General features: G+C 44.8%; 1 protein-coding gene across 2 annotated transcripts in view; it reads right to left on the reverse strand.

Moving 5' to 3' along the window:
* ds (dachsous cadherin-related 1) overlaps nt 1-12,196 on the reverse strand; it is a 210,053-nt gene that overhangs the window by 126,212 nt on the left and 71,645 nt on the right. For both annotated transcript variants that reach the window (XM_075688004.1, XM_075688005.1), the window contains exons 8-9: nt 11,706-12,108; nt 4,124-4,402 (exon numbers count right to left, since the gene is read on the reverse strand). In XM_075688004.1, coding sequence (XP_075544119.1) covers nt 4,124-4,402; nt 11,706-12,108 — 682 coding nt within the window. The remainder of the gene's footprint in view (nt 1-4,123; nt 4,403-11,705; nt 12,109-12,196) is intronic.

A 12,196-nucleotide genomic window follows, 5' to 3' on the forward strand; every position in this document is an offset into this window, starting at 1 on the left:
CTGAAACACGGTAAGAAATGGCACAGTTTTGGTACCTGCGCACGTGACTGCACTACCATGGGAACAGGCAAACAAAGCGGAAGTACATCTCTCTTGCTTCGGTGCGAAGTAAAACAAAAAGCACGCAGGCACTCCGTTTGTATGCATTAATATTTCTTTAAACTTCAATTCGTCAATTTAAGCAACAGATCACACAAATAACAGATGATGCCTTGAATAATTCTAGAGGTTACGTGTCGCCACGAGCGATGTCACACTGCGGACATGAGTACATAGGCGCAGGGACACGAGTTCGTCACTGTCCGGCTTGGAGCGCGGTCGCCGCGAGGGAAAGGGAAAATGGTGTTCAGATTGAAATTTTAGACCTCTCTGTGGCATGTAGCGATGTAATTCTTTGCAAACACGATCACTATCATGCATTGTATGCTATGCGCTTGTCAGCTCAAAATGGCCAGGTGAGGGGCCTTTTAAGGCACCGCGGCCTTCAAAACAAAGCTGAGCTGCAGGCATTCCTGGGTTGTCTAAATTTCTATCATGTATTTCTGCCACACAAAGCCACTATTGCAGAACTCCTGCACCGTTTGTTAGATAAGAAGGTGTCCTGGCTGTGGGGAAAAACACAGCAGATGGTGTTCGACCATGTGAAACAACTACTAGTGTCCAACCAAGTGCTGACACATTTTGACGAGAAGCTGATCCCTCTCACTGATGATACGTCCTCATAGGGAATAAGAGTGGTGTTGCAACAGAACTGCTTGTTGGCCTAGTTGGTGCTCGCTAAAAGACATGTTTTTTGCTGCATGTTAAAACACATACAAAAAAGGAAGACACACAGAAGACAACACGGGCAGCTCTTCCAACTGATTTAGTTTGGGTGGTAACCCAGAAATACATATATACATGCATACACAAACTGTTCACGAACCTAGGTTATCCAGCAGTCGAACAATCTCATTTCCGATTTGTAGAGCCAGACAGATGTATCACTAATGCAACTTGAACCTTTCTTTTTTATATGATAAGCTTCCATTAGCTTACATGCTGTTTGATTTCTGCTTCTACCAAGAATCTTAATCTCACGAAAATGTGGTTTGCACATGCGGGCCTTGCAGTGCGCTGCCAAATGTTCCCTGCCATCTTTCATTAGATTTAGTTCATGTTCCCTGGTTCATTCATTTATGCCCGTGTATCCAAAAACCACGTAAACACGGCGTTGTCCACATCAGCCTAAGTCGACAATTTGATCCTTTTTTTTTTCTTCAAACTTATTACGGACTCCAATGCACTGCGAATGCTTTCTTTTGCATTCAAGATAGTTGGCAGGTTGCTGGTTAGGATGTTGAACCGAGCAGAAACATCCTCTTTCTTGCCCTCGGCAACCACATTATCAATTGAAAGCTTGTCCTCGAAAGACAAAATTTTGCGCTTCCTCGCCAAACTCATTTCCAAAGTTAACAAACACCATGAGAAATGTGCGATACACTGCAGAAGTTAACACTCACATCGTGTCCACTGTCACGTTCACACAGCTCCACCACCGTGTCATGCCAGTGCTTCCTCTAACTAGACACCTGCGCTTCCCTCTCCCTTTTACACCTGTCCTCTTGGTACGACTACTGGAGCTGCCTCACAGAGGACGCTCGCAACACACTGGAGGCTGTGCCATTGGTAAAACTCGAGCAGATGATGACCACATGTTGTGATGCATGCGTAAGCACACAAAATTCATGCTATTTCTTCGTTTATTCAGCTTACCACAGTAGGTTTTGTACAGTAATGTGCCATTGCTGCATGCCACAATGCTCATCTAGTCAGAGAAAAAAGGGACCCGGGCATGTCTTCATGAGATACCTTCCAACAGCAGTTTGCGTGACCAGTGGCTTTGGCAATTTCGAGTAAGGATTAAGTGCCATCAAGTTACCCTGTAGTGCCCTGTAGTGTGCAGTTAGAACTTCCACACTATGGACTTTAGGAAAGACTTACGCAGTAGCTGCTGAAGCCAGTTATCGTGCCCAGTGTTTTGACAGTTTTTGATGAATACAAGCACCCTTAGACCAGGGCCTCCTGCACCAGCCACGAGCGCGGAATCTACCGACTTGGCCTGTCAACAGCAAGCTGCACTGACGAGGATTGCGGGACTCCCACGGTACGGTTGTGAGCGCCGCTCTGCAGTTCTGGCTTGCAAATGAGGCAGGGAGCCTCCAATGGAAAAGGAAGTGACGTCGCAGACATCTAGTTAGAGAAAGCACTGTCCATGCCAATGCACATAAGCCTAAAGAAAACTAAAACAGGTAGGCACAGTAGTGATACCTGGTGTCACCATGCATAAGTGAAAAATGCAGAGGCTGATCCGCTTGTCACAGAGCAGCGCTAGGGAAGCTAGCGACTTTCATCATCATCATCATGGCAGACTGGATCAATTGCTCTGGCTCGCTGCAATCACATGCGTTCCCCTCGTGATCGGCCGCTTGCCTTATTTATGAATTACAAAAGTTACGCATTATTTACCAGAATTTTCAGTAGAGCTACTGCTAACAATAATACCGTATTTACACGATTGTAAGTCAACCACTTTTTTTAAGTTTGAAAATCTGAAGTGGGGGGTCGACTTACAATCAAAACCAAAACATGGCACCGCCAAAAAAGCGAGACCAACGGGAACTACAACATAGTTACAATTTTATGTTTGCTCTATGGCCCTACCCGTAGCTTTTCGCTATCCCACGTGTTTATTCACTTTTCGGAAGGGTTTTTCAACATTTTTGAGAGTTTTACAGTGCACACAACACTCATGAGGGGGTGTCAATAGTTGATGGAAGCACCACTGTTCCATTCGCGGCGGCACCCTCAGAACAACGGCGCTTGCGGGGAGCATGGGTAGTTATGGAAGAGCAGACACCGCTTGCAGGTTTCTCTTTGCCTGTTGCGCTTAGCTTTCTCTATAGTTGGACGAAAGGCACTGGTTTGACGCGTTCCACTTGACTGCCGGCTACGTGCTACTTCTATGCTTCCTCAGTCATCTCATCATGAGTGCTCCAGGCTCACTAATCATTCGGCACTCGTTCACAGCAGCGTTCAAGAGGGCTGCCATCCTTTACGCCGAAGAAACAAATCAATGCTCAGCAGGCCACAAGTTCCGATGTTTCTGAACGGGTGGTACGAGAGTGGCGACTGCAGCGAAGCGAAATTTTCACCTGTGACGGCAAGTGAGGAATTTCCCACGTGCCGAAGTCTGACGCTTTCCGGAGCTGTAGGCTAAGCTTGCGGTGTACGTCGCTGAAATGCGCGATCGGTCCTCGCTAGTGAAGTACGACATGGTCATGAAACAAGCCCAGATCTTCGCCTTTTAAGGACCTGCTCCGCCGTGATTACAACGAATGGCTGTCGGCAGAAGACCGCAAAATTACGCCAACCAGACCTGTCAAAAGAGCCTCCCTGACGGCTGTGTGTGGTTGGGTGCATTCGGCGTGGGCTGCTGTTCCACAAGATGTCGTGGTGCAGTCGTTTGCCAAATGTGAAATTTCGCGGGACAACGATGCGCTGTGGGACCGTAGCAACGATGACGATGGCAGCACTAGTGCAGGCGAGTAGTCCAGTGACCATGTCAGCCACTAATAAATTTTTGTTATTGAATGCGCCCTCGGGTATGCTCTTCTTTTTTTTTTCCTGTCACGCGATATGGGGGGGTCAACTTACATTCGAGTCAACTTACAATCGTGTAAATACGGTAAATGATGAGCATTGAAAATTTGTTACAACAAGGTCAATTGCCACAATGCATTCGTTACATGGAGGTCAGAAATACATTGGCTTCTATGGGGTGGCAGTGGGGAATGAAAAAAATTTGTTAAATCCAGGAATTCGCTACGAGGTTTGTTACACCCAGGTTTAACTCTATATGTAAATCTACCACAGTAATAAGCAGAAATGAATTTCAATTGAACTGGTCAATGAAAACAAAAATGCAGGAAGACACTTCTTCAAGCCAACCAGAAGGAAACAATGCTCCCCTCACTGGATGGCATTGTATACAAGTGGGCACATGATAGCCATAGTTGTGTGGTTTCAAAGTGATTTTTCTGATTAAGACATCAGTGGGCTCCAATAAGTGGAGAGGCCAAACCTGGAACAATCTCGTAGATGACTTGACCGTTGGGCCCATCATCAGCATCCACAGCACGCACTTGCACCAGCTCACTACCAGCAGGCTGATGCTCACGCACACTCAGCAAACGGTCCAGGGGTTCCACAAAGATTGGTGCATTGTCATTCTCGTCGGCCACCAGAATCCGCAGCCGTGCTGTGCTCGAGAGCGCAGGTGTGCCCTGGTCTTGAGCTTGTACCAGCAGCTCGTAACTGGCCTGGGCCTCACGATCCAGGGTGGCCAGGCTGTGCACATCACCTACACACAGCAGCAGCAGTGCCAACACTAGCAGCACTGTTGCGCCATCTTCAAACGGCACTCATGTGGGGCACACACACCTCTAGCACTCATGGCTGTCCCAATGCTGATGAAGTGAAGCTCATGGTTTGTGCAATGCATGGCAAGAAAGCCTCACTGCTTTTTACAAGGAAGCTATCAGTGAAACTAAAAGTGCTCAAGGACTTTATACGCGCATTGCCACGTTTTTTCTGAAAAAGAAAAATAGATAACTCACAACACGGTTTATAGATTGAGAAATATGGCACATGTTAGGGACAATATGCAGGCAAATTATGAAATGTCTAGGTTAATTAGGGAATAAATGAAAACTGTTAAACCCTTGTCTATAGCCTGTTTAGGGGCATTGTGAAATGTTCAAAATGTTTCCCCGCTCCCCTGAGAGAAGCAACAACAGCAGAGACTTAATATTTAAAGGAAATAAGGGCCATATTTATGGGAGACATGTAGCAATAGTTTTGAAGCGTGTAGGTTATATATGTGGTTTGAAAATAATTACTGAATAATTGTTTTCTCCCAGATTTTGTGCTTTTATGAGACATGTAGTTGGTTTCCCCAGTTTTCTTGGTGAACTATAAGGGGTACATTGTTTCTATTTCATTGAAGCAGAAAGCATCTTGTGAGTGTCAAACAATAAATGTTAAATCTGTGTAAGTTAATTACCACCTCTGTAGTAAATTACTTATTCAAGTCTTCCAGAGTGTCATACCGCCATTATCTGTAATGTTTGAATGTTTACCAGAGTCCTTAAAAAAGTGTACATGACACCGAGCTCACATTGAGTAGAAATGGGGGATACATTAAGTGTAACATCCAAGATTCATGCAGAACATTTGACTCTAAATTCAAGGACAATTCAAGGATTTCAAGGATGCTGAAAGTCAAAATTCAAGGAGGGGGAATGAAGCTTACACATACACATACACTGATAAATTATGAAATCTCCTTTTTACCTTTCAGGTCACTTTTCTAAGCTGACTTTCCCATTGTAGTAATATCAATCACCTTCTGGCATGATGGTTAATAGTGTCTGACTACAGCCAAAGATAGTCGCCGTGTTAATGCCAAATGGCTGAAACTTACTTTCCACGAAGCAATTCTAGAGCCTAGGGCTTGAAAATGGAGCCATGATGGCTGTGGCATTAATTAACTAGCAACACAACAAAATGGTGGCACAGCTTGGTTGTTTGATCTGGCTTTGTCTAGCTCTGCAATGGCAACGGTTATTTAAACAAGCATGTCGTTGGTGGCTGTGGACACTTCACTTTGCAATCGTTTAGCGACACTCTCAAAAGAAAATACATATCTAGGATTGTTTCCCGACAGACAGTGTACACGGCATAGCCACTATGCAAAGTTTGTTACTTTGAATGTTCAAAGGTCACCCCCAACCCACGTTTTAAAGAAATTCAAGGAGCACATTTATTTTTAATAGTTTTAAGGGCCCTTCAATCTCGTTTTCCAAATACAAGGGTTTGCAAGTAGGGTCATGCAAATACCAAATACAGTGAAACATCATTTCTACAAACACCACATTAACAAACTTTTCAGAAATCCCCAGCTAACTGCTTCTAGCTTCAATGTAAAAATATTTCAGTATTACGAACTTCACAATACCAAACGTTTCAAAATAATTATTGTTACTTAATTTCCATATCATGTTAACAATGACTCAGTACTACAAACTAATATTTCGAAATGATTCTTAGATTATTTCCATGTATCCCTTACAGCAACTGGAACAGTAGGCTAGCAGACGGCATGACGCAGAAAGCAGACACTGCAGCGCATGGGTTCGAAAGACCTGAGATGGTATAGACCATTTTTTCATGGGCACCACCATATTGCTACGCAGTGGCACCATCTATGAGCAAACAGCATGCTGGCTGGGGCGAGCGCTCCGTTCTGCATGGCAGGTGTACGCTCGGCAGTAGTTGCTGGCGATTGTTTTCGGGCTTGTACGGTCTATTTAGTATGACATGCGTCTTGTATATGGTAAATGGTTCTGTGAGACATACTGAAGTGGTTCAAGTTGGTATGGCCAGACTTTCTGCTGGCGTTGAGGCAGATGGAGCACACAGCGCAGTGTGTGCGCGCATATTTGAGCCTACCATCAGCCTCAGAGACCAATTGTGTATTTCTGAATGTTCCATTCACTAATGTGACCTTATTGCAGTATTATCATCTAGTTCTAAGCTGTGGTTTAGGAGCAATGAAACTTACGCAACGATCGTAACAGTGTGGGTACCGTTCTGCTGAGAAAGGAGCTGTGCTGTTATACTTTGACAAGCGTTCAAATTGTTAGCGACAGATTACATTGCGTGACTACTTGGTTTGGTGGATGAGGTTCCCCCCCATAAATAAGATTATTTTAGTTAGTAATAACAGCACACCTTACAGTGTGAATTAAGCTTGTCCAGCAAAGCAACCGTTTGCGAACTGTGCGAGCATACTAAGTAGTGGTAGGTGCTGGATTGCAGATATCTTATATATCTTCTACAGATATCTTCTATATAGCGCATTGTCCAAGCATACGGCATCAATCTTTATAAATCTATAAACATTGTGAGGCATGAATATGCAAGATCGTATTGTGGCATTAGCCCATTTTCTCCGTTTTTGAGAAAGAGGATGATAATCGAATTTTTTTTTTTTCCGGTTGTGTTCGTTCCGTTCTCTACGACGCACTCACACGTATTACAAAAATTTCATCCGTAAAAATAGCCATCGCATTGATCCTTCTCATATATTATGGCTTTGCACAGCAAAAAGGGAATACTGAAGCCAATAGCTTATATATGTATAATGCTGGTTCACCTACCGCAATGATCGCTGCGTTGAGCAGCACCATCAGCCTCATGCAGGAGGCTAGTGCAGACATATAGTGATTTCAAGCCCACTAGACTTGAAATGCGTGAAAACGATACCGGTGTATCACAAAGATTTAATAGCGCCTGCCGCTCAGATGTTTTGTGGCTGCCTTAGGTTGACCGTACGCGAGCATGCGCTCTTATGTTTTAGTCCCAATGCCAAGCGATCAGATAGGGAGCAGATTTACGATGTCATGCTGGTAATGCAGAGAAACCGTCTCTCTTCAAGAATTAAAACCAATATATGCAAAATAGTTATTATTATATAATAATATACGCAAACAGATACACGCACTGCGGCTGATAATGCGTGTCACATGTTTGCGCCCCGAAGAGATATTTCCACGTGTGTGTAGTTACCGATGCACCGAAAGGCTTCCCTGACGACCTTATATGAACGGAAATTGCATAAATTTCACGAAGTACGATCTAAAACATCTCGAAATCGTTCCGCAGCATGCAAGAGCAATACTTTCAAGCAGTGCTGCACTGGATCGCACAAGCCGGAGAGGAGGAAAGGTTCGCTGTGCACCCTTTCCTCCTCGCACGATGAAAAGGTTCATAGGAGGAGAAAAATACCGGAGTGTGGGAAGGGACCGTTCTTTTTTCTATTGAGGAGGCCATGACGCCCAGACTAGTGTCGCCTAGCGAGAGAGGCGCATCTTTTTATTCCTTCGCCCTTCTTTCTACGCATGCCTCTTTTTTCCTTTGTGCTTCTTTCTGCAGCCATACCAGCCACACGCGTGGAGAAATGTAACCTTTGCACTCGCGGAGGTGCCACAAGGTCACATTTTCTGGATGGCGTCGTTTACAAGTGCTTGCATTTTGAAATAGTTCAGGTATCCACCTCAAGCGAGACAAGACGGTTGCAGTGGGTGTCCATGGCAAGGAGCGTTAAAAACAAACAAAAAGAAACATATGATTCATAGGGGACATAGAGCTTCCTTGTCGGGTTTTCTTGGCGTCAGCATCTCTTTTGCACACGCCACTCCATTGCTGCCGTGGTGCTTGGCGGCAGAAACAACAGCCAAGCGCGACGTTTTCATGGATAGCTCATATGGTCACAAATTATGAACTGATGGATATCTGATGGGCTGAATGGTTAATTTTGAGGCTTTCACTATAAGAACCTTTCAGAATAACAAACAATTTGCCACGTTCCCCTGTGTCTTCCATTGTTTTCGCGCTGGTTAATAAGTATGCACCCTTTCCAACTCGCCCATCTTTCTACCTCACTAGCTACAACTATGCTTTTAAGGTTTTTTTGCAGACACTTGCATTATATACCATACGATAACCCCCGATGACCATTTATTATTATTACGTAATGACCTTAACCATGTCATCTTGAAGAGGCAGCGCATTATGACGAAGACAGAAGGCAGAAGCACACAGGACAGCGCTGTCCATCACATGAGTGCTGTCCTGTGTGTTCCTGCCTTCTGTCTTGGCCATATTGCGCTGCACCTTCAAGATGTTTAAACAGTACCAACTCGCCCAAATGTCGATCCTTAACCTTGTCAGTTTCTGGTGCATTACATGGCAGATGACCCTAAACTTAGACAACTGTAAAATTATTCTTTTCTCGCGAAAACATCTAGCTTCTTTTACATCATACAGTCGCCAACCGATAAATCGGACACCAATAATCCGGACAGCTTCGCGGCACCACTAATGGCCCCATAGACTTAATGTGTAAAGACAACCAATATTTCGGACAGCCGCCAGTTCTACATTCGATTATTAGGACTCTGTCCATGGCTGTAGTGTACGCCGGCGCTCTGCCGCCATTATCTGCTCTGGCGACCTCGATGAGACGTCAAGTACGGCCTCAGAGATTTGAGACACCAAGTATGGCCTCAGAGATTACACACTAGATGGCAATCTCTAAGGCCTTGCCCTGGTCGAACTACTGTGCCTCAGAGATTTAGCTGCAAATGCCAATCTTGGAGGCTTTGCCTGAATTGTGAGGTTGCACCAACATCGCGATCATCACATCCATTCCGGCACCACCATGCATGGCCCGCTCTGTTTGTTGAATTTGCCTTCTGGACAGCGTCCCACCATTCTGTGCTTGTTTGTTTGTTTAGTATGTGTACTAGACAACGCTCTGCTGGCTTCAAGAAGTCTTTCTCGTTAAGTTATCGACAGGCCGCGTCAAATGGCACCAACGGTGCCTTTGCAGTCCGAATGAGCCCGGCTTCGCAACTCAAGAGCCTGAACTGCCGCCTGCCACAACGAGCTCAAATGTAGACATCATTGATGACCTGCTAGGATGCAGTGTGCAAATTCCTGCCACTGTTACATTTGAAGAATTTGCAGACGTCAACAGTGCGGTGTCGTTGCGTGCAGAACTGAAGGATGACGAAACAATTGAGCAAGATACTGCGACTGTAATTCGGATGATGATGATGTGATGTGTGCTTCGGAGCACGTCCACCTGGATCAGCTGTGTCCAGAGCCTTCACTTGCGGATCTAACTCAAGCCTTTGCAGTCTTGCATCGGCATACAGAGACAACACAAAACTGGCAGAAATACAGGTGGACTTGTTGCACATAGCGGAAATGTGTGCAGCAATGAATCGACCACTTCTTCTTTGCACAGGGGCCTTAAAACGTAAATAAAATAATCGTTTTTGGATACATTCATCTTTTTGGACGTTCAATAGTTTGGATTTACTTATGTTCCCCGTGGAGTCCGAACGATCAGTCCTCGACTGTAAGTATCACCACTGTCCCTCTGACATTGGCATTGAACGTGCAACAAATCTTTCCTGGAGTACACAAATAACAGCTACCTGCATAAAAGCCTAAAAAGCTCTGGATTATCTCAAAAAGAACTTGCATAAATCCCCTTCTACAGTTTGTAAATTGGCATATCAGACTTTTGTTTGCCCACAGTTAGAATTTACTTAATCAGTATGACCTTCATACTAAGATTACTTAGTTTTTATGCTAGAATAAATTCAAAATAGAGCAGTGTGCTTCATCACAAGTAACTATGACAAAACTTATGGCATAATGAAAATTAAAGCAGGTATTTCACTCCAGCCACTTGAAATTTGTCGCATAATAAATCTGTTTTGCCTTTTCCATATACAGGGTGTTCCATGTAACTTGTGCCAAGAAATTTAAAAGTTGTTAGCCACAGTTGAATGAAACCGACGGCATATGGTTTCCTGTCATGTGGCACTCCTTATAGTACTTTCTATATTCCGCTTAATTATTTAATTAACTAAGATGAATTATGCAAAATTTTTAATATTCACTTTATCCAATTTTTTGTGGCAACATATGTGCAGTTCTTTCTTTTTCGGCTTTTAAAGAAAGTCCATGAAATGTGAAATAAAACCACCTGACTGCACTCATGCGGTATCATATTGCAGCGCTCTCGAACGAGCGTCCAGCCTATCGCTTATCAGGTTCAACGGTGCTTCCTTTCTGTGTGCCACCGCCAAAAGTGTTGATGCACTATGAAGCTGATGCCTAGAGCCGCAGCCGCTCACTTCGCCACGGTCTGCGCACACAGTTTTTTCACACAAACCACGACTGAGAGCACTGCAACCAGTTTGCAAAAGAGTTGTGTCACCGCGAGAAAGGCCGTCTGGCTCCCCGCATAGGAAGAGAGAAAAAAAGGCGCCTCCTTTCCCACATGCGTCTGCCAGGGGGAGGCCACCCGTGGTGCACTCGGCGCTCATTTTGCAGCACATGTCGCAGGTCTCTACACCGAATGTATTGAATACTCGAAAAATCAAATAGTAGATATTCAATTTGAAAATCAACTAATTCGACCGTTAACCATTTATTTCGATCCAGAGATATTGGAGTAATTAAATTGCACAACCCTATTTATTACTAAGAAAATATTTGTCACCACCTTTGAAATACAACAGATACTTTAGTCATTTTCATTCTCTGCAGGAAAATAGCTAATGAGATCGCCTTATCGAAAATATGGGCCAAGCAAGGAGCTATAGTGACTGCTACATACTTCACAGGTTTTATCACCCCCTCAACCATTACGGAGTACGGGGGGCAGTGAGCTTTGTGCGGATAAATGCTGTGAAGGAATGCAGTTGTTGCCTTGATGAAGACAAGTCCTCTTGTTGAAACGTTGGCTTCAATTACATTTTTGGTACAACGACTGTTAATCATTTCAAAACTAGGTTAGTCACATTGCTGCCACTTTTGATAAAGCTGGCCTGAGCACAAACCCTTCATTACGGTTTTGGCATAGCTTGGCACAGCAAGTCGCAAATGTAGCAGCACTTAGGCACAAGCAGCCTAGCTGTAGCATCTCTGGTATAACTCATTTCATATAGCCCTCTGTGGTGAAAATCTTGACTGCTTGAGGATGAGCAAGCATAATTCTACGGACTACATAGTGCACTCACCAGTAGCTGGGTCGATCTTAAAGCTGCTGCTGTTGGCATGCAGCAGGCTGTAGCGAAGCACAGCATTGCTGCCAGTGTCCTGGTCACGAGCCTGTACTCGACCAACCAGGTGGCCTGCTGGCACATTTTCCGGCACAATCAGCTCCAAGGCTCTGGTGCTGAACTCGGGTGCATTGTCATTCGCGTCAAGGACATGCACTTCCACACTGGCTGTGGCTGACATGGCTGGGCTGCCATTGTCCACAACCACAACTGAGAGCCAGTACAAATCGCAGGATTCCCGGTCTAGTGGCTCACGGAGGTAAAGCAGGCCACTGTTCGGGAAAATGCCAAACTCGCTGCTCGCTGTCAGCCGAAATGTCAGCCGAGCATTGTTGCCAGTGTCCCGATCGGTGGCACTCACCTGCAGCACCAGGAGCAGCAGTCACGAGGGTTCTTAGCATGCTCAGGTTAACAGAAATATGTACGTTTCTGGCAATGAATCACAGCAA

The sequence above is a fragment of the Dermacentor variabilis genome, chromosome 4, assembly GCF_050947875.1.
Source record: "Dermacentor variabilis isolate Ectoservices chromosome 4, ASM5094787v1, whole genome shotgun sequence".
NCBI classification, from domain to species: domain Eukaryota; kingdom Metazoa; phylum Arthropoda; class Arachnida; order Ixodida; family Ixodidae; genus Dermacentor; species Dermacentor variabilis.